Source organism: Actinia tenebrosa, unplaced genomic scaffold (genome assembly GCF_029948245.1).
Source record: "Actinia tenebrosa isolate PJP-AT-01 unplaced genomic scaffold, QUT_ActTen_1.0 PGA_scaffold11__36_contigs__length_13525064, whole genome shotgun sequence".
In the NCBI taxonomy this organism is placed as follows: Eukaryota; Metazoa; Cnidaria; class Anthozoa; order Actiniaria; family Actiniidae; genus Actinia; species Actinia tenebrosa.
In genome coordinates this window covers 3,134,692-3,158,639 of record NW_028292571.1, presented here as the reverse complement: position 1 = coordinate 3,158,639, position 23,948 = coordinate 3,134,692, and the positions used below count along the sequence as shown (strand labels likewise).

The following is a 23,948-nucleotide window of genomic DNA, read 5'->3' as shown; positions in this document are numbered from 1 at the left end:
AAAGTAATGAGACAGAAAAACCTTTATATATTTTTTTAAATTTCTAAATTGTCTTATATTCTGTTTAAAACTACACACTTGGGCTGCCTGTGGTGTGGCAGTTCGAAAATCGAAACCCACGGTGGGATGAGACGAAGATGGTTTCTTTCTCTCTGATCTTGACATCTTGCGAAGTAAAAGTTCATAAATGGCTTTTAACGAAGAGTATTTGAGTGTTTACTGGCAATTCTTTGGTCGTACGTGATGTTTTTTGTCTGACCTTTGAGCTAAAGACAGTGGCGTGACTTGACGTTTGTTATGATTGGCTCAGACTTGGAAAATTACTTACAGTACGACAAACACAAATTATTTCTCGTCTAAAAAGACTTCTACGCGTTTCTTTACGTAGTGCAGAAGTTTGAGCTATGAAATGTTGTTTCAGTAACGACTAAGGGACTTCATGGTGCTTTTAGTATTGTTTTAGAATTTATTTTTTGAGAACAAAAGAGCAATAACAAGAATAATGTCGACCTACAGCACGGCTTTGCAGTTGGGAGCGACTAATGGAAGAACTGTCTTGTATTCGTTGCTGTTTATCACGATAGAAGCTTGTGTTTGGTTGTACGAAGTGTGGAAGAGAGTATCAGTATGGTAAGTATTAAATATCAAATATGTGCTCTTGTTGGATTGGGAAGCTTTATTTCGTCGAAAATAATGATGAGTCAGTCGCGTGCACATGCTGATCAAAGTCTAAATTTCATAAGATTACATTTGCTCCCATTTGCTTATTTTTGTCGAGAAAATCATTGTATTCTGTATGAAATTCGAGACATTAATGTCAAAATATCTCGTGTGAATAATGTGTATTGATTTATTTTAATTCATTTGGGTGTGATAAATGTTGTAGTGTCTTTGACAAGCAATGGATACTTAAAACCTGCTTTGTCACCTCTAGGACGGACCATTAGATAATTGATGGGGGAGGGGAGGGGACGAGGAGGCTGTATAAATACCCTAAAAAATCATTTCACTCAAGCATTTCACCCCAAAAAAGTATTGTTCAGCCTCTCCTTTCAAAAAGATTCAACTAATTGTGCAAACAAACAACAACAACAAAAAAATTGTGCAACATAAATTTCGTTGCTAACACCACTCCCCACCAGATATCTATTGCTGTTTTAACCAAATGGTTTAAATAAATACATGTCCTTGAGACATGATAAGGCCTGTAACATGATCAATAAATCTCTTCATAAAATATTTGACATATATAAAGTGTGTTTATATTGGAGAGGAGAGACATGCTAATGCAAAGTCCTTCAAAGATATTTTATAATAGCAATATAAAATGACTGCTTATGTCTCGTTACTGTGATATAAACACTCTAGGAGCTGAAGAGAACTTGAAAGAGAAAAACTCAGCTACTTCTTATGTTCTAAACTTGCTTCTCTTGTGCTCAACAGCTCCCAGCGTGTTTATATCACAGTACAGAAAAATGTGTGCAAGATTTGTATTCCTTGAATAAAACACCATTATGTACTTTCCCCCTCTAATACCAACACCACCCACTACGCAACACCCACCACTACGCAACACCCACCACTACGCAACACCCACCACAATAGCAACAACAGCAACAATGTGTAAATCAAGCCTACAATTCGCCTACGAAAGACGCGAGCATGTTGTATACCATAGTTGTAGGTGAAAATCGTACCGTCTAAACCGGCCTTAAGTATATACAAGGATTACAGAATAAAATTGTGCATTTCGTTGGACACATTTCCTGCAATGTGGCAAGTGCTATTACAGATATGTCGAGACCAACGAAAATGCTTGAGACCCAATGATTTCATCAGACATGCAGGTCCAAGGACAAAGATTGAAAATCGCCAGTGTAATCCATGGAAAAAATCCAAGGGATGACAAATTGCCATGGAAATTTTATTCGATATCTCCTCACAAAATGCCTTACATTATATATTTTACAACCATCCACAGGCCAATCCCACACACATGACCACTTTATTCACTTTTTATGAGGCACAACTGACTCTTATCACATGTTAATTTGTAAGGGGAAAGAAAAACTAGAAATACTGAAAAATAACCAGAATAACTAGGGAAGAACATTACACGTCAAACAAACTCAACTCATATATATGCGGTTTAGTCAAGAATCTAACTCATGGCCCAGTGAGAGACAGCTCTGTAGCAACTAGTCCATGCCACCTATATTCCGAAGCTTTAGAATTAAGAATACCTTCACCAAGCCACCCCAACCCCACCCCTAGTGAATACATTATAGATGTACTAACAATATTTTATTGTATTTTTGTTTGTTATTTTTAGGTTTTTGAATTGTCAAATTTTGATCATAACAAGATGGATGTATTTGAATCCTGATTTGAGAATATTTGTGGATGACATTGGTTTATTTAGAGTGTATAATGTGAAAGTAAAATGGAAGGATGAAGTCATTCTTGTAAGTTAAATGCTGTAAATGAATGAAATATAATTTAATCTAGAAACGATAAAGAGTTTATATTTACAGTACATGAAGAGTACGTACATGAAGTGCACCTCAATAGAATGTTTTCACATGACATCACAGTGGCTCTTTTGGCCAGTGTACCAGAAAAATACATTTTTTTACCCTCTGGGAATTGAGCTCTTTTTTTATGAAAAACTGTGCAGAAAGTTTCTGTTTTTTGCTGCCTTGTCACATGAATGAAAAAGCTCTTTATCTATATTTTTGCAATGCTTTTGTGAATTATTAAAATAGAGATATTTAAAAAGTCAAAATGAAATGCGTAAATGGATCATAAGGAATTAATGTAAAATAGAAGGGCTTTTTCTGTGGTCCATTTTGTAATAGAGCATGAAGGTGAATTCATGGAAGTGCTGAGTGCTTTAAAGAAATGTGAAGAGAAGCACAAGCTGTAGGTGAGAGAACTGTGCTCCATTAGTACGTACTGAACACCACAGTTCCTGACCAATCAGAATGTGTATAGAACAGTTATTGTACATGTTTAGTATTATACTATAAACCTTCAAATGTCTATCATAAAACCTGTCCTCTGATTGGCTGAGCTACTAGTGGTCTTTTGGTGATAGACCAATTGATTGACCAAAAATCAATGATGTACTGTAACAGCATGATCTTGCTTAATTTTTAGAGTGTTGAGGAACTTCATGTTAGTTTGGAATGGAAGCTAACAAACTTGAGGTACTTAATTATTATAGTAATTACAGCTATTTCAATAGGTTGAATACTGCATACTGAATAGTGCATTCCAAGACCAAAGGGCATTGTGGGTCTCATTAATTTGAAATAAAAAGTAAATATACAGCAATTAACTCTACATGTAGTTAGTATATTGTTTCAAATGGAATACACTAAAAATAGAATACATCATTATTAATTAAACCTACTTTAGACAATATCACTATGACCCACAATGCACTTCAGTCTTGGAATGCACTATGTATTCAGTATGCAGTGTTCAGTAGTCAACCTTTTTGAAATAGCAATTTAGTACAGAATGTATATAATGGTTTCCAATTTGGCCCACACACACTACCTCTCCTGAGCTATACAACTCTTGACACTCTTGACTCACATGTTGATTTTTACGTATGGAGGGAGAAAAACCAGAGAACCTGGAGAAAACAATACATCAAACAAACTCTACTCACATTTTGACACCGAGAGTGAACTTGAGCAACTTCAGTAACATTGGTGAGAGTTTCTTTCATATAATCAATAAGATGTTCTGATCAACCTAGTGATTGTAGCATTTGACTTTTGCAAATGATTGGAATACAAATTCATATAAAAAATATTTTTTGTTTTTCTTTTTAGAAATGTGTCTTTCAGATTACATGTGAAAAACCTGTTTAAGGTAATGTATCACACAGTTTTCCCAAAAAGCCTCCTTTAGATAAATGGAAACAAAGGATGTCTTAATGAAGCAACAATTACTATTGTTTAACATCATTAAGATAGTGCATGACTATTAAAAACAGGAAAAAGATCAAACCTGGATCCTAATATATTGATAGGCACCCATGGGAAATTACTTGGGGCCCCGGCCATTACTTTCAATTACAATGGCCCTATTTCATTATTGATATTTTTTTAAAGTCTCATTCATATACTGTAGTCATTTGTTGTTAAACCTTTCAGAAATTAGATAGCCTTGAATTTATGTTTACATTCAACTTGTACTGGAGAATTCTTCCATCACCATCAACCTCTACTGGTCTAGAACACAACCAAGAATTAAAAGACGAGGTTAGTTCTGTAATGTATACTGGCAGCCTCTGTCTCAAGAATAAAAGACAGAACTTACCATTTAACAATATTATTCGCTGAAGGCGAAGTGAATATCAGGGAATATTTACTGAGGCGCGAGTCTTCGAGACGCGAGTCTTCGATATTTACTGAGGCTGAGGCAAATAATTGCTTTAGTATAAAAACACAGCCTATTCTTTAAAAAAAAAAAAAAAGAAAGAAAGAAAGAAAGAAAGAAAAAGAGAGAAAAAAAAGAAGATAAAAGGCATTTTTTTCCAGTAACAGCAACAAAGCGGCTGGCCGCCATTTTGGATTATGGCTGGAGCTGGAGATGATTATCGTGTGATGGTGTGAGTTTCTTGACCAATCAGCATGCAAGATTTTCAACAATCACCTGTGTATTCTTACTTATAAAAAATATTGACCTCAATATTTATTCTGCAAACACAGACATTTCAATCGGGTTGTTGTAAAGTTGTTTTTATTTTTATTTTTGCCAGCTAAAAATAAATATGGTACTGACTGATTATTTTTTGCTTGATGGCATCAAAAAAACAAATTTCAGCATGCAGCTTGGTACTACTGTACCAAGTTAGTTTGCAGAATATCAAAAAGAGCAATACAGTATTATCTGTAGTATGAGTGGTGTGTGTCACCTTTGGACATCATCATGACTTTTACTGTTCAGCGGTTATATTGGCTCAGTCCCTAGCTGGCACTGAGATGAACTGAGATGAACTGTTTGTACATGGCTTTAGATAATGTTATTTATTGTATGTTTGTGCATGTACTAGATAAAGCCACAGTTAACAAGACTTCATGCAACTGATGGCAGAATTGTCATGCGCCTTTCAAGAGATTCTGTATCATCAAGACCGTCACCAAAAATTCTTTTAAAGGTAATGCATATTATGATTTATAACTATGTGCAATAATATTTGATGATTTTTCTTCTTATACAGTACTTGTTAACAGATTTTACTATATGACACACTCAAAATCCTGTGTAATACACGGTCAGTGAACCAGTTTTGAAAGTTTTTTATTTTGCTGATGTCAGCACAAGGAAACCTTCTCCTTTTCCTTTGTGCGACTCACGTCAGTGGTTTGAGCTCATGACTTTCAAGTTTGCTTGTTTACAACAGATAATTTTTACTCTTGAAGCTGTATTTTTTCTTGCCTCTTATTCGGCTGTAATACACAGTAATCGTGTAATAGCCAAAATTAACGGTAATCATGTCGACCAACAGTCGGGCGATAGTCGACTGACTCGTGTCGGCTGGTCATGAAGTACACGATTACTGTAATACATAATATACGTGACAGCAAGACTTAATGTTCAAACATACATGTACTAGAAAGATGTCACATTTTCATGGACATTAGTCAAAATTGGTGTTATTTTCTTACACATCTTAATTTACACCTACATGTAACAAAACCTGACTTCACTACATGTATGTTTGAAATGTGTTGTTGGTCATGCATATGCTGTACTTGTGAAATCATAGCATTTTTTATGATTTGTTTTATTATTCTTGCAGGTGAAAGCTGCGGAAGCTGTATTTATAAAAGGCGTTAATGTGTTTGTTATTAGTGGAAGAGCTAACAAGCTATCCTGTTTTCTCAAAGGGAGGGTTCATGATCATAGCTCCAAGAAAAAAGACCATGTATGTATCATTATATTTATATCCATCATTTGCATCATACAATAATATTCTAGTGATCATCTGCAAGAGTATTTATTATCATTATCATCATCTGCATCCTTATCTTCATCAACAGCTAGCATAGTGATCATTTTTACTTTCATCATTATCTTCTTGCAATACTGACAGTAATTCATTTTATCATTCTATTGTCTTGTTTCAGTTGATCAATATGGCATGCCTAAGACTAAAGTTTGTCTTTCCTAAAGACTCTCCCTATCAGCTGTCCCACAGATTCCACGGCACGCGGATACGAATTACCAGAAGCAACCTGAAGGATGTACTCTGGTCGGCTGATGGATTTAAGAGCATTTTGAGTGACACCACCCCTAGTGATGGTAAGAAAAATACTGTCATTAAAAAACAATATAGGCAAAGCAGAGGGGTTGGGCAGGGGGGCTACTGCAGCCCCCTTCCACTCTCCCCCCCCCCCCCCCCCACATACACTTTATCCCTTTTACCATACTATTCTTACATACATGTATATGAGGCTGTTCTTAAAAATAGAATTTATGAAAAAAGCTAGTGACAAAAAGTAACATAATAATATTATTCAATTAGAGAAATAGGGCAAGGTACGTGACTTAAGTAAACACTGCCATACTAGTCTCTTATGTTTTTCTATCTTAGCCCCCAACTCTTTCCCATACTAGTCTCATATAGTCAGTATTTTCCAATCTCAAACCCCTCCTCCCCCCCCCCCCCCCCCCCACACACACACAAACACCCACTTTCCAGGGTGCTCTGTGGCCCCTGTAATACCTTATGCTTTCTTTCCATTCTAATCAAAAACAGTGCCTCTGCTGATGCTGTCAAACTTATAAACTAAAACTTCATATAATATTTTTTATTGCATATATATAACCATCACTCCACATAGGAGGTGAGCTCTTCTTGATCGGTGAGGTTTGCTCCAAATGCACTTCCATTACATTCACTGCAACACACAACACTTACTAATAATTACACTTACTAATTACAATTCATATAATTTTTTTAACACATGCATATAACCATCACTTCACATGTAGGAGAAAAGCTCTTTTGGATCCGTGAGCTTCGCTCCAAATGCACTTCCACTACATTCAATGCAACACGCAACACTTACTTATTACAGCTGTAATTCACATGTTGATTTTTATGGAGAGAGGAAAACTTGAGAACCCTGAGAGAAACTCTTGTGGGAAGGGATAGAACAACACATCAAACAAAATCAACTCACATACTGCTATTTAGTTGAACATGTAACACTAGTCTGAACTACACAGTGGTGAACAAAAGTGCCATAGCGGTACATGCACCTATGCCACCTAAGTACTGACAGTAACATCTGTTTGCCAACTACAGTACATGCAAGCCGCTCTACCACTCTGCTTATCTACTAAACTGGTGTGGACATGTTCATGGCAAGGTCACGGCACTGTCAGACCAATCACATTGCCAAGACAAAAAACAGCCAAAATTCTAGATTACATCATGGTCACCGCACGGCACGCTTACTGCACTGGGCTTTTCACAGTCATGCAAAAACTGCTCTATTACCTTAGTGCTACTTATGTGTAATTATTGGTTTATTTATAATACTGAATCAAGATTTGTTTAGAACAGCTCTACTGTATTTTAAAATAGTAGAAGATAATATAGGTAAGTTGTAGTGCTTGGGAACGAGGTTCCCAAGCACTACAACTTACCTATATTATCTTCTACTATTTCATTAGTGCCACGCAGTCCACATACTCTCATCTCTGTATTTTAAAATACACTTCTATACTTTCAAGCTCAAGCATGCTTATGCTTTCAGGTGGAGAAAAACAAGCAGAATCACCAAAAGCTTTGGTATCTCATAATAATAAACAAATATCCAAGGTAATTCTGATACAAATCTCAAATAGATGTATACATGTACCAATTGCAATAGTATGAACCTAGTATGGCTTGAAATTACGTCCAGTCGGTTGCCAGTCATAATGACTGACCACATTAGTTTTGGCTCTGTCATACCTTGTTTCTGGCTTGGGCAATGTTCCTGGTCAAAGTGAGCGGCAAAAGAAGGATTTAACTGGACAAGTCCCAATTCTGGCAGAAAATTGTCTGATGACCAGCCATCATTGTATCTGTTAACTACTGTCAGTAATGTACAGTACGTACTGTAACCATATTTTTATAGTTTCACTGACTAGTCCCTTTTATTTTTTTTATTTTTATTTATTTATTTATTTATTTTTTGATAACTAAAATAATTAAGTTATAATTCTTATAGGTCAAAGTCAACATAGAAGACTTTGTAATATCCATTGGAACACACAGCATCCCTGAAATAGCTGCAATCAAAGTTTCATTAGATATTACAGCTGACACTTGGGTTGGAAAGGTATTGTCTTTATCATCATTTTGAAGCCTGGCCTTCAAGCTCCATACATTATAGAGCAAGTAGCAGGGCTAAAATTAATGGCTGGTTAATGGCATGATGATGACCAGCCCATCAGACTGATCAACATGTGACCAGTCAATGTGACCTTTGAAGAGGGCAGTAAGAGGCATTTGGTCAAAAAAGTATCAATTTTGGCCAAGCATTGTTGCTGTAAATAACGAGCCATTTTTTTGAGCACTGTCCATCCATGGTGTTGTTCTAATGTGGTTTGTTTGTGTCCCTGTAGTCTCATTGTAGTGGATCACTAGGGATACAGGGTGTGTCTGTCAGTGATATCCATGGTCTTGTTCTAATGTGGTTTGTTTGTGTCACTCTAGTCTCATTGTAGTGGATCACTAGGGATACAGGGTGTGTCTGTCAGTGATATCCATGGTCTTGTTCTAATGTGGTTTGTTTGTGTCACTCTAGTCTCATTGTAGTGGATCACTAGGGATACAGGGTGTGTCTGTCAGTGATATCCATGCTCTTGATCCTTGCATCATCCTTGGTAATGATCTCATAACTGCATCTTGGAGATGTTCCTTTACAGTGAGTATCTTAATAAGTATCTTCTTATCACTGCAGGAGAGAGTAGCCTAGGTTAAGCAGAGCGTAACTGTGGGTTAAGTCTTAGAGAGGCGAGTCAAGAGACAGTTGAACACAGGCTATCAAAATTTGACCCAACTTAAATAACAGCAATGATTCATTTTTAGAGTACCCATGTATATAAGAGATGCCTGATTATGAATGCTGAGTCAAATGAAATCTTGTCAGTGATTTTACGTCCAGACTGTTTAAGTGTTCTGGCCAACCTTCAACAGGTAAGAGTACAGTAGTATTAATACAAATGACAACCAAACTGTTTAACTTCTTTAATATAGCCTAGCACATTCAGTAAAACTAACAAATAGTACTATTTAGTGACTAATAGTATCTATCACTCAACCAGAACATTCATTACACAAAAGACACTTATTCTCTTGTGTAGTCGTCTTTGCTCAATTAAGCTTTGGCTGTTGTATTACTGTGTAGGACAATCACAACAACTACATACTAAGTGAAAGCACAAAGATCGAATTATTGGGATTTAATATAAGATTTCTGAGAAGGGAGGAAAACCAGAGAAACTGAAGAAAAACCCTCAAAGCACAAGAAAGAACCAACATACAACTATACTCACATACGACACTAAGCCAACGGGTATTGAACCCAGGTCGTATTGATCAGAGGGGAGCGCTCTCTATTATTACACCACCCATGCTACCCATTTTTTACAGGATTACATAGTTCAGTCCTAATCCTGAGCTTACAATTTCTGAAATGTAACTTACAGTACCTACAGTTCAATGATGTTCTTCACTTAAATGTTCTATATAGGATTATTCATCCTTTACCCAAAACACTGGGCCATCAAGTCTCACAAGATTTGGTGAGAATGTAAAACTGATAATAAAAGAGCATTGCCCTCGAACACAGGTATGTATATGCATGTAGCATATTATATTTTTATTTTTATTTATCTTAAATAACTTTAGTAGGAGTGTAACTGAATATTGAAAAAATGAAAACAGCAAAATAGAGAATTGGATAGCAGGGACATACACCACAACAGCTTTCATCAATTACTGAGGGCCCTTAAACACCCTATTACTATTGGTTATTAGTAGAAATTTACAGTACTATAGTATGAATGGTCTATTAAAACTTCTGTGCTCTGATTGGCTGAGCAAATACTGGTCTATTCGTGATAGACCATAGCAAAAAGTAGTGGTTTTGGAAACCAAAAGAATGCAAATCTGAATATATTTCAACCAAGAGAATATTAAGCATTCATATTCTCTTGATTCCAACCTAATTTTAATATTGTCTGTATTCATTTATTTTAGCTGCATTTGTTAATAGGTAAAAAAAAAAGACTATCGGTAGTTTATCCATTTATTTATTTATTTATTGGTCACCGTTCCTTTAGAAACTTGAAGTTGTAATAATAATTGTCTTTATTAGCACACAAAGAACAACACTGACACAACAGCCGTGTTCAGTTTACAAATCCAAAAACGGAAATACCTGTTTATAATATAATTATTATGTACAAACACATGGGTTATTAATTTAGGGATGAACCTTTAGTTCTGGCCTTTATCTTTCGTTCATTGGGTTTCCAGGGCTCAAAATAACAACCGGACATCGGATAATGTCCAGCCAGAACTGGGACTTGTCCAGTCAAACCTTTGCCTTGCTGGTCTTATTTTTGACCAGTTACATTAAGCCAGAGATGAGGTATGACTAAGCTAAAGTTAATTTGGCCTGTGATCATGACTGGTGACTGATCAGCCATTGATCTGATGGGATAATGTCCAGCCAGAACAGGCACTTGTCCAGGCAAATCTTTTCCTTGCTGGTCATTTTGACCATTAACATTAAGCCATGAGGTACATGTACGTATGACTAAGCTAAAACTAATGTGGCCTGTGATCATGACTGGTGACTGATCGGCCATTATTTTAAGCCCTGGGTTTCATTGTAGCATGCCCATCCTTTCTGTGCTCAGGATTGATGAATAAGATGTCTCTGTGTTTTTTACTTGTCAGGTATCATCAACACTGGAGGGAGTGAATGTGAGTCTAGAGATGGATGTGTTTGAGCAGCTGGCTGCCTGCACACTTGAAGATATCAGGGTAAATACCAATATAGAGCATGAATGAAATACGATATTTGTAACAGCTGTTTCAAAAACAAGTTAAAGGGCAAACATTGAGTGGAGATTGGTAGATAGGTAATTGCAGGACAGAAAGGAACTGTTCCTAGCATACATTGAAACATGAATAATTTTCCATCTACCACGACAACACTAGATATCTCAATAATAACCTCTTATTGACAAAGAATGAAATCAAAATGAAACAATCATTGCCTCAATAAAGTAATAAGTTTACAGATTCGGCTTTGAAAATAGAACTGCATCGAAATGTGCCCAATAACCATCGTTTTTAAGATAGATTTATCATAGTTATTTGGATTTCTTTGTTTTTTCTTTTAGGTTCAATGTACTCAAGATACAGAAAACTTCAGTTGTGATTTTACTGTGAAGGATATCGAAGTGAGTGAACATGTTTGCCTATTTGTTGCCTTGCTTGAATTTCTCTCATTCATTCATTCATTATTTCATGTATTTATTCATCCATGCATCCATGCATCCATGCATCCATCCACCCACCCATCCATCCACCCATCCATCCATGCATCCATCTATCCACCCACCCATCCACCCATCCATCCATGCATCCATCCATCCATCCATCCATCCATCCATCCATCCATCCATCCATCCATCCATCCATCCATCCATCCATCCATCCATTCATCCATCCATCCATCCATCCATCCATCCATCCATCCATCCATCCATCCATCCTTGTAATCAACGAGCCAACTAGGGTTACGAAAAAGACAGAGTCCTTAATCGACCATGTAATATCAAATTGTAAGAATAATATTATTCAGTCTGGAGTTTATGCACTATCTATTAGTGACCATTATTTGGCTTTCGCCATCAGGAAAATTGGTATCCCAAGAGGAAGACCTAAAATTATTGAAACGAGAAATTTTAAAAATTTTGACTGTGAAGACTTTGAAAATGACCTTAAAAACACTGTTTGGCCACTCTTCGACCAACTAAAAAACGTGGACGAAGCATGGGCAAGCTGGAAAAAAATCTTCTTAAAAACTATTGATAAGCACGCTCCCACTAGGTTGATAAAAGTGCGCAACAAACCCTCTCCCTGGATAAATGCTAATGTTAAACAGGAAATGCATAACAGGGACTTCCTAAAGAAAAAGGCCACGAAGTCTAATGACCCAGAAGACTGGTCTAAGTATAGAAAGATGAGGAATTTTGTTAATCAATTAGTTACTAAGACGAAAAGGAAATTTTATCAAGATCAAATTGAAAAACACTCTCGTGACACCAAGAAAACTTGGAAGACAATAAATAATCTCAGGGGCAAGAGATCACAAAATGTTGAAATCAGCGAAATTAGGCAGACTGTGCAAAATACTGTTACTAATCCAAAGGATGTAGCAAATGTCCTTAACACTTATTTCACAGAAATTGCCGGTAAATTAGCTTCAGAAATAAATTCTAAACGTGCCAGTAATGTAAATTTCGCTGATTATGTTAAAAAAGTAGACCATGTGTTTACTTTTCGTTTGATCGATTCCTCTAGAGTACTTGAGCTTCTGCAAGGTATTAATACTGCTAAAGCAACTGGTCTTGATAAAATTCCAAATATTATTCTAAAAGCAGCAGCTCCTCATATCTGTAATTCATTAACTACCCTTTTTAACCTTTCGATTAAAACAAATATTTTTCCGTCGGAATGGAAAGTGGCTAAAGTCACCCCCATTTTAAAATCTGGTGAACAAGATGACCCAGGCAACTATAGACCTATTTCAGTTACTTCTGCTATCTCCCGCCTTTTTGAAAAACTAATCTGTGAGCAGCTGATTTCATATCTTGACGAACATAATTTACTAGATACCCATCAGTCGGGCTTTAGACCTTATCACTCAACTTTAACTGCGCTTTTAGATCTAACAAATGAATGGTACTTCAATATAGACAGGAAAATGATCAATGGTGTGATATTTTTAGACCTTAAGAAGGCATTTGACACCGTTGATCATAGTATATTGTTAGCAAAACTAGAATATTATGGGTTTAACGCCACAGTCCGACAGTGGTTTCAGTCATATTTGACTGGCAGATCGCAACAGTGTTCAATCAATGGAGTACTTTCCGAAGCCCGTCCCATCTCTTTTGGTATACCTCAGGGGACAATTTTGGGCCCAGTTCTCTTTTTAATCTACATTAATGATCTACCGCGTTGCCTCGACTATAGTACAACTAGGCTTTATGCTGATGATACGACTTTATCATTTTCTGACTGTGGAATTAATAACCTGAATAATCAAATGGATATCGACTTAGAACATGTAGCTTCTTGGCTCTGTGCCAACAAACTCACTTTGAATGCTGTAAAGTCAGAATTTATGTTAATTGGCTCCCGTCAAAGAATTTCTACTTTAGATGACACAGACTTATGTCTGACTATAGACGGTACCGCGTTAAAACGATCTAAAGAAACAAAATGTCTCGGCGTCTATATTGATGAAAATCTGACTTGGCGTTCTCATGTTGAGCACATTAAAAAGAAGATTGCATGTAACCTAAGCACGTTAAAGAAAATTAAGCCAATTTTAAGTAGGCCCTATCTAATCAAAATCTATAAGAACATAATTGAGCCTTACTTTAACTATTGCTGTTTAGTTTGGGACAGTATCGACGAAACTTTAACTAGCAAGTTACAAAAACTACAAAACCGTGCAGCCCGTATAATTACTGGCGCACCGTATTTAAGCGTACGAACGAGTCAAATTTTTAATGAACTCAAATGGATACCTTTAAATGAACAAAGACTGCAACAAAAGGCCATTATGATGTTCAAAATCGTCAATGATATCGTCCCATCTTATTTAAAAGATATGTTTTCCAGCCAGATTGGTACTCAATCTTACAACTTAAGGCGTTCTTCTAAAAATTTACAAATTCCAAAAGCCAGAACTGACTATTTCAGAAATAGTTTTGCTTTTACTGGAGCCTGGCTTTGGAATTCTCTGCCTCAGTCATTAAAAGAAGAACGATCCTTAAAAGTATTTAAAAAGAAAATAAAAAGCTATAGGTTTTGCACTGATGACAACTAATATTTAATCGTTTTAGTTCTATGAAATATATCTAATTAACCTATTATCTTATTTCAATTGTATATTTATTGTATCAGTGTAGCATTTGTATATTTTACATAATTATCATTTGTTAATATAGTTTTTACGGCCTCTAGGTAGAGCAACATTAAGTTTTTTTATCTTGATATTGATAGAGTTACCGTGCTTAAATAAAGATTATTATTATTATTATTATTATTATCCATTCATCCATCCATCCATCCATCCATTCATCCATCCATCCATCCATACACCCATCCATCCACCCATCCATCCATTCATTCATTCATTTATTCATTCATATTTTTGCTGGAAAGCTCCTCCCCTTCTTGTTTCATATTTTTGTTTGTTTTCTTCTTTTCAGTCATTTGCCTACCAAATTGCCATTTTGTTTACAAAACCTCTACAACTTCTCTTTTGTTTCTTCTCTTTTGTTATATCAGGTGGAGGATCGTATAAATAATACTTTATCAGTGAGTAAACTATCTAAAGATGGAATCCACAAGCGGTCACTACATGCTACTATCATACAAGAAGCTTCAAGTGAGCGGCGAAGTGTGTCATTCCAGGTATGTAAAAAGTCTTGGATACGCAGTACAGTTGTTGTATCCAGCGTTGCTAGCAACAAAGGACAGTTACACCTAATAACATTTCCTAAAAGAGCATTATGAATAGAACGTTTGCATGATGGCGTCATTTGACTCCCACTACCAAGATGCTTTGCGAAATTTCTTTCTTATTTTCAAAATTTGTATTCTCTCATGAGAATAGTAAGACAATTGGTGCTAATTAACCAAACAAAAGAAAGTGTGCAAGGGAGTAGAGGGTAGTAGAGGGCAATGACGTTACCATGCAAGCGTCCTATTAATGCTGGAAAGCTGCCCCAAATTGCAGATTTCTGACCACTAATGGTGTGCGTAATAGCTGTTATAACAATTGAGCCCACAATGAGATATTCTTTTGATTTTAAGAATCGTACAAGTGAGGCTATTGGGTCGATAAAATGCTTGATGTCTCATTTGCATTTCATTTATATGCATCCATAATATCTGCCTATTAATTCTGCCTATATATTGTCCTATTCAGCAATTAGCCGAAAATATCACGTCATTTTTCTCGTTAACGTTTATTGAAATAGGTGTACACAATATTTGTTGTTCAAATGGTCTTTATTTCTCTTTAATCATTAGCAACTCTATGGAGAGATCATTGACCTGAACATCAGCCTAGAGGAAGAATTCCTGTTAAAGCTTTTAGTGTTTTTTGGGATCACAGAAATGAAGCAGTTATGGGGTGAAGAAAAGAGTGAAAGCACAAAGTAAATAGAGACTATCACTTGTTAAGTGCTTGATATCAATTTTATTCACGAGTTACCATATCATTTTTTTCTTTTTTTTTTTTTCTTTTTTTTTTCATATTTTCTTTTTTTTTTTTCTTTTTGAGTTTGATATCATATCGCAAGCGAGCGAGTCTGCGAGCGAGTGAATGAAATCAGTCTCTTAACATGTAACACTTTGTTTATTACACATTTAGGGTCGATAAAACGACAAATTTTGCAATTTCCGGTTCACCTTGAAATGGTATCGTATCACTTCACTGATATGGTTTTTTTTCACGGCTTTATCCCACTGATATCCAGGGGGGGTGGCAAAGGGAAGCTGAAGCCCCCCTTCAGCAAAAAAAGACAAAAGACAAAACTGAAGAATTAGATGCTTTTCTTTAATCTTTTCCGTTGTGTTGACAGAAGAAGCTCAATTAGCCCCCCCCCCCTGGAAACGCCCTTGATATCGACCCTTAAAGTGTAGTAAGAAGACATACCGAAAACTAAATTTAGTTACAATACCATACTGACTTCCAGTACTGAATATTTATTTACTTCTTCCTCATCATTTTCTTTACACCTCTTTATGATTCTTAGTTCCTCTTCTCTCTCTTTTTCCTGTAACCACATATTTTATTTCTTTGTTGTTGACTTATTTAAAATTCTCTCCCTTTCATTTACCTTCGCTGTCTTCCAATTCTTGTTTTTTCTCACTGCTACTCCCTTTAGTCAGTATTCGTTACTTTTATGGTTCTCTCCCTCTCATCCCTCTTTCGTTTTCTTTCTTCTAATTTTTTTAATTTTCTACTTTCTACTCTCTTCTCTTCAGTTCAACTGCCCCCCCCCCCCATTCCTTTTCACACCCCTAACCCTTTGCTTTTCTCCTTCTTTTCCTACTTAACATTATTATATCAAACAAATCTATATTATCTTCGTTACCCTAGACCTACTCCAACGCAATCACTTTCTAGTGGATCCCAGTCCCCTCACGAGGAAGAAGTGTCATTCTTTTTTGAAAGACTGGAAGCGAATGATGTTGGCATTGTCATCTCCGTGTCACCAAATCAAGATCTTCCAGAAGACCTTCTAAAACTAAAAGAACAGCTTGGTGTACCGAATGGTCTGCCGCCCTGTGTAGAGAATGCTAGGCTGGACTTTGGTATGTACAGAGATACACTTATTTCAATAAAGTTAGTCACCTGAAAAGCTATAAAGCTGAGGCCGACAAGGATTATGGGTAGATTCATTTTACACGTTTGACCGCTTGATAACTGTTCATGGACTTGCGAATCTTTTACCGGTTACAGTCTCACCTCTTCTGAGCATCATCGAGCTGGAGTTTGTATTAAAAAAGATTTGTATGTACATGCTTTTTTGACATGAAAAGTTTCCCATGATGCTCAGTGATCTCAGCTTTCTAGGTTTTTGGTGACTAACTTTATTGAAATAAGTGTATTCTATACTAACTTTTACTAAAGCTTCACCTTTCTCTCCCAGTAGACTGCGTGCCAGTCTCTAAAAGATTTTCTTCATATTTTTTCTTTGAGCAAGGTAGAGTTAGGGCCGAGCCATTGAATCCCGAAGGGTAAGGGGTCGAGAGACGATAGAAAAACTGAGATATTTCGTTTTCAATTAGAGTGCATACCATATTTCTGCGAAAAAAGTTAACTAACAAAATTTACAATTTAGTGCAAAGTTCTGTAGGTCTACGGTCTACTGAGGTCTACTGAACTTACTAATTTGTGCGATTTCTTATAAAGTTTTTTCCGGCTAATAGAATGTACTCCAACATTTTTCGTTTTTTTTCCCTGTCATTTTCAGAGCGATTTCTACGTACTGGGATTTACTACAGATCATTTGATGGACTGGTTCGGGATATCAAGAGACACTATTTGAAGGTGAGCATGCCATCGACGTGTACCCTAAAAACCTCAGCGGTAGCTTTCTGTTTAATAAAGACCTTAAGCATCAGACTTACCGCTAACTGCTAGGACTCAGCCCCAGAAACACGCCCACCAACACCGCGAAACACTCAGTATCAATGAAATTTTATATGGCGTCTTTTCCATCAACAACTTCGTTATGACGCCTCGCTAAAATGTTGAAAGTTTAACGGGAAACGCCTGACGTTTAAGGTTTGCCGTACCTAGCAAGAACGTCGTGCTAAAGGTCTCTAATGTAAATGTTTATACTCAACAGGAGATCGGACGTCAGTCTGCAAAAATACTTGGGTCATTACATCTTCTGGGAAACGTGACGGGTCTTAAAGATAATATCGCTGAAGGGCTGACTGAACTAAAAGAAAGTGGTGACTACATGGGATTCGCTAGGCACGTGAGAAGTGGTTTGACTGACTCGTACTACAAGGTACAGTTGCTTGATGAATAAGCTTACTTAATAATACCACGTGATGCTCACGTGATATCAGAGAAGGGTACAAACAAATACCACGTGATGTTTGCGTAATTTTAGAGAAGGATATAAACGAATACCACGTGATAATCACGTGGTATAAGAGAAATGCACATACAAATACCACGTGATATTCGCTTGATATCAGAAATGTACAACCAAATAAACAAATACCATGCGATATATATCATAGTGACATGTACGACATTTAGTTATAAATAGACTACGGTTACAGAAAGTAGTCACAGCAAACAATTACAATGTACACGTCACTTTAGGCAAAACTTTGTATCTATCACGTGTTAATCACGCACACTTGACCTTACCCCAATACTATCGATCTAACAACTGACAATATACTTCTTTTCGATATCAATATCGAGTTTAAAGCGATCCATATAATTCACCTGAGGACATCTTTCTCTCAATTCTAGTCTGTTGTTATTCCATCTCATGTCTTAGCGTGCACGTCATCTTTATGTGGGCACATCTAAATAAGTTGACGAGAAAGATTATGTTGTACAATCCTTGTGTTTGCAGCTTTCAATAAGGATTAGCAGCTCATAGCAGTAGATGACAGGAAATATTTTACCCTGTCGTACACCCTTAGATATGGCATCCGATAGTAGGATTTTTTATCAAATGGACTTTAAAAAAAAATGAAACTGAGATGCTAAAACAAGGGTATGTTCTTGTTCAAACAGCTCACTGATTCATGGTCTGCGTATGTGAGACCATCACCAAGGAAAAGCCTGCCCGAACCTGTTGTAGAGAAGCCTATAGAACAGCAAACACAAGAAGACAATGTTGACGCTGGTCTGTTTTATGGTATTACTAGTGGTCTGGGAGGATGGATATTTTGTCCATTAGAGGAAACGATTGACCTATTACAGGTAGGACAAGCCAACCATGACAACCGAATGACAACTAGCCGACTACTTTCTCTTGAAAATTAGCGGGGAGAAACTGTAACGATTACTGAGAAGTTATGTGGCTCAAAGCCGCTATATTATGCTATATCCAATTATTTGTACTTTCTAAAAATGTAAACGTGTTTGTCTTTTATAATATCAAATATGTGGCTTGTGCGTTTTTCCTCTCCACTTTGTCGTTGTTGTTTTCTTTTTTTTATTATCTTTCTACTTTTATTCTTTTTTTTTTTTCTTTTCTCAAAAAAAAGGAAATTATTTCTTTAAAAGAAGGAAATTATTTCTTAAAAAAAAAGAAAGAAAAAAAGGAAAATATGTCTTAAAATGCTTAGTTTAGACGAGTGTATAGTTGTGTCCGCCCAGTACATAGTTGGTATAATCTTGACAACTTCTCATATGCAAGAGGCCATGTGTTTTTTTTCATGCTTTTTCTTCACCATCTCACTCATCCAAAAATACTCCACACAAAAAAATGTATCTGATTTAAAAACAATTCTTCAGTTGGAGCAGTTAAAATAACTTTTCGTAGTTGAATAGCATTTTAGTGTTTTAGCCACAGGTGGTGCACAGGTGCCAGCCTGTTTTTGTTTATTGGCGAGCGCTCTCACCGCTACGACAACCGTGCTTCCCGAAGCTTCTCGTAAAACTAATGATACGTCAAAATAATACCACTGCCAATAATCTGGTGTGTTGTTAATGATAGTGAAAGTATTGCGTTTGGTTTAAATTTTATTTTCTGTTGATCAGGAGGAAGTACCCTCAACTGAATCTGTTGCTGCGGAAATCCAGTCACCCTTATCAAGTAGTACACCTGAGCGTGACGCACGCAGTACACAAATGCGTGACGTACCACGTGACGCCGACTCTACTATTAGTACATCCCAGCGTGACGAACGTACTGACAGACACGTATCCTTTACAACCCAGCAGAATGACGCTCAGTCTAAGCGTGACCTATCGGATGACGTTGACTATATAAGTCAGCGTGACGAACAAACAGTCACGCAACCTTTAATTAGTCCACAGCATAACGCACAAAGTGACGTAAATCAATTAAACGATACATCACAACATGACGTAACGAATTACGTAGACGTGCACGATGTTGCTCGTGATTTCAGTAGCGTAGTTGAAGATGACACCCAATCTACATGGGCTAGCATGTCTAGCTTTTCAACTCCAACAGGGTGGGAGTTGATGCCTCGGGAGATACAGAAAAGGCTAAAAGGACAAGAATTTTTGAGAAGACTTAAACGAGGTATTAACAACGATGAAGATGTAGACGAGAAGTAAGTAATACATTTTTTAACCATTACTGCTATTTTCATAAAAATGCGAACTTGGTACCTGCAAGCTGCACGCTGATTTTTTTTTTTTTTTTTTTTGCTGCCGTCAATCAAAACTAATCAGTCGGTACTTTTCATATAATTGACTGGCGGCAGCAAATAATAATAATAATAATAATAATAATAATAATAAATAAGTTAACGTGCAGCTCGCAGCTACCATGTTCGCATTTATTTACCTTGAAAACTCACAAGTTGACCTCTATATTTGATGTAATGCTAACATGAAAATACAAGAGAGACTATTATTCTCAATGGAATTTGTATCTTTTTCTCGTTTTCCCATTCAAGATAATTTTGAAAGAGGTGTCTTCTGTGACTAAAAAATGCAACCAAGGTTGAGATGATGCCAGTTTTTTCGTTGTAGTTTTGTTTACCAGAAAAAAATGGCTTGCTGGTCTGTCTTTACGCGCTTTAATTCTCTTGACTTTGCCAGCGCTCAACATGTTTTTAATTGGACTCCTAGCTCAGGTTTGAAGTGAGAAGATGAGCCAACTTTTTAATGTATTTTTCCCTTCAGATTTCTCTGCTGCTTGAAGCTACGCTATATGGATCCAAGTGACAAGTTAAATGCATTACTCACAACTTGTAAAGTGTATTTCATGAAAGTAGGATCACCATCACGTGACAATGTCATCCTTGAGGTGAATCTTAATAGACTGTACAAGACGCAGGAAAAGAATCATGGTAAGGTTAATGATATCAACTTTTCATAGTGTATTGCTATAAGGTTTAGGTAGTAGGGTGGTGAGTTTGTGTGCTTGAGTGTTATACATTAGATGCGGAGTAATATGGTGTGATATCGTGTGCAATAGTAGGATGGGGATAAAGTGTTGGGTTCTATTAGGTAATGAAATAGTAGTTGGTGCCGTAGATTTGGTGTGCATTGAGGTAGGGAGAGGTGTTGGTAACATGTTAGCAGCAATAGATAAAAGTGTAGTGTACTGCAGGGCGGGTAAAGTAATGTAATGTAAGGTAGAGAGAATAAGAGAAAAATATCAAATACCCTTGGCGGGAATCGAACCCACAAGAACCAGTTGTAGTGTGGTGCGGTGCGGTGCGGTGCGGTGCGGTGCGGTGCGGTGCGGTGCGGTGCGGTGCGGTGCGGTGCGGTGCGGTGCGGTGCGGTGCAGTGCGGTGCGGTGCGGTGCGGTGGGGTGTAGTGTGGTGTGGTGTGGTGTGGATGCTGTGTAGTGTGGTGTGGAATCGGTGCGGTGTAGTTGTGGTGTGGTGTGGTGCGGTGTGGTGTGGTGTGGTGTGGATGGGGTGTGGTGTGGTGTGGATGCGGTGCGGTGTAGTTGTGGTGTGGTGTGGTGTAGTTGTAGTGTGGTATAGTTGCAGTGTAGTGTGATGTAGTATATTATAGTGTAGTGTAGTGTGGGATGTGGTGGAGGTGGCGTGATGCGGTGTGGTGTAGTTGTAGCGTGGTGTAGTATAGTGTAGTGTAGTGTTAGACGTGTATGGGTGATTAGGAAATGTGTTATGGATAGGGGATAGATGCCGGTATATCCTTTTTCCCCTTTGTTGTAATGTGATTTGTTTGGTTTTTCGCAGATGGCATGGACTACCTTGAACTAATAATGCGAATTAATGGCATGCAGCGACTGTGCCTCCCCTCCCCTAATGCTAAAGACAATCCTTTGGTTCGATGTGATTCTCTTCACTTAGCAGCCAAGGTAATAACGTTTTGTTGTTTTTTTTATTCATAAGCTCTATGTTTCTGTTCTACAACGTCACAAACATGGTCCAATTAGATTGGACGTCTCATACGTAATAAGGTGAACGTGTCCTTTTGATGAAGTCGTCTATGTGTCTGTTCTAAAACGTCACAAAGATGGTGCAATCAAATCAGACGTCTCTTACGAAACGAGTTTAACTTGTCTGTTGATGACGTCATCCATGCGTCTGTTCTATAACAACCAATGGATCTGTCCAAATTAGACCAGTCGTCCCACACACAACAAGTTGAACGTTTCTTCTGATCAATTCATCCATGCGTCTCTTCTATTCGTGGCGTGCATCTTTTCCCATGAGAACCATGGACAAAAGACGTGACCGCCATGTTGGTTGACATGACAAAAGACACCAAGACCAACTTTTTTGTCAAAGTCAACCAACATGGCGGCTATGACGTCACATGTACAAGGACAAAAGACGTTGCCGCCATTTTGGTTGACATGACAAAAGACACCAAGACCAGGCTTGTTTGCTAATGACATCATCCATGTGCTTGTTCAATAACAGGCAAATGGGTGGCCCAATAGGTTAAACTTATCAGTGACCATGCATAACACCAGGACAATCTATCGTGCACGTTTTAATCAAAAGACTGTTCTTTTTCCTAGGCTGCCAATAAAATAAACAAAGCAAGGAAGAGATACAGTAGTAACGACAGTTGTCCCTGTAAGGTTATACTAAACACTGTACTATGACCATGACAATCCATCCCCCGGAACCGCCGGGAATGTATTCGTCCTTGTCTTGCCCAGTCCTTTCGACCAAAATCGTGGCCGTAGGAGAATGAGATCCTTTCACGTGATATCAAGAGGACCCCCAGTAAAAAGCGCGCCTTCTTTACTGCGGGTTTCGATATCTGCGAACTCAAAACGTTTCGACTGCCTGTAGTGAAATTGCTTTTTACTGCCGCCAGTCAAGAATATAAAATATAAAAGGTACCTGCTGTTTATCTTTGATTGACGGTAGCGAGAAAAAAAACATATTTCAGCGCGCAGCTCATAACTACCGAGGCCGCAGAATATCGAAAACCACAGTAATCTATAACTTACATTATCAAACTCATGAATAATTCATGAGGAAAACACAATAGAAATCATTGTCTGTGGAGGAGGTTGTATATCTGATACAAAATCGTCCTGATTTGCATAAACTTTAACTCCAATTTTCTTAGACAAATTCTATTTTATCTTAAAATTATAGTAGAACATGAATGTATACACCTAGACGTCTCATAAGTAATATATACAATATTCGTGTCCGTGTCGTATCAGATATACAGTCACTCGCCTTCGGCTCGTGGTTGTATATCTGATACAACACGGCCACTCATATTGCATATATTACTTATTACTAAATTATCGCTTAATAAGGTTTTAAAAATTTATCTTTTAAAAAAAACGACGCGAATGAATTGAACGACTTGTTTCACACCAATCAAACAAGCAGAGCTTTAGTTTTCGTAGTATAGACAACCCATTAACATCCATCGAGGGTATCGAATATCGATCCTAACAATCTTAAAAAATAAAATAAAATAATTACAGTCACGTGAATGTGTAACAACGAAGGTTATTCCTACAAAATTAACTATACTATATCAAATACTATAAAATCATAATTAAAAGTTTCATAAAGAAAGAAGATACGCTTATAGTTTGTTACACAATTGGTTGCGTCAAAGCGTCAACTTATCATTCACTACTCTTAAAAATACCAAATTTTCTTGAGTGTGCGGGCTTAGCCTCGAAACCAGGAGCTGCTTGTTTTGTTATTCTAATTTCTGCTCTTTTTTCTATTTCAAAACGGATTAACAAGTAATAATAACTTCTTTTTTTAATAATTTATATTTAGCGCGTAAATTGCCATGCCAGTCATGTTCGGTCATCGTTGCGAGGCGAGTTGCAGGAAACGTTGCCTAATATAACGTTCCACTGTTCTTGTTTCATTGCGCAACAAAATTGCTATGAAGTTTCAAGAAAAATTGCTAAGTGCGCGTAAATAGTTGCCATACCAGTCTTGTTCG

The 23,948-nt window shown here is 37.1% G+C and overlaps 1 protein-coding gene across 2 annotated transcripts; it reads left to right on the top strand.

Annotated features, from left to right (window-relative positions):
• Window positions 1-118: 118 nt before the first annotated feature.
• LOC116301181 (uncharacterized) lies at window positions 119-23,472 on the top strand. 2 transcript variants are annotated; one of them, XM_089027306.1, is made up of 26 exons: window positions 119-630; window positions 2,333-2,465; window positions 3,160-3,209; window positions 3,846-3,885; window positions 4,170-4,277; window positions 5,072-5,176; window positions 5,822-5,947; window positions 6,150-6,324; window positions 6,867-6,887; window positions 7,788-7,852; window positions 8,247-8,357; window positions 8,826-8,945; window positions 9,110-9,217; window positions 9,774-9,872; window positions 10,988-11,074; window positions 11,437-11,496; window positions 14,624-14,749; window positions 15,371-15,498; window positions 16,446-16,660; window positions 17,323-17,399; window positions 17,701-17,868; window positions 18,618-18,806; window positions 19,590-20,131; window positions 20,709-20,875; window positions 21,743-21,864; window positions 22,534-23,472. In XM_089027306.1, the coding sequence occupies exons 1-26, from the start codon at window positions 503-505 to the stop codon at window positions 22,618-22,620; spliced, it is 3,357 nt and encodes a 1,118-aa protein (XP_088883432.1). In that variant the 5' UTR covers window positions 119-502; the 3' UTR covers window positions 22,621-23,472. The 2 variants fall into 2 exon arrangements, with proteins under 2 accessions (XP_088883432.1, XP_088883433.1); XM_089027307.1 differs by lacking the exon at window positions 6,867-6,887.
• Window positions 23,473-23,948: the final 476 nt, after the last annotated feature.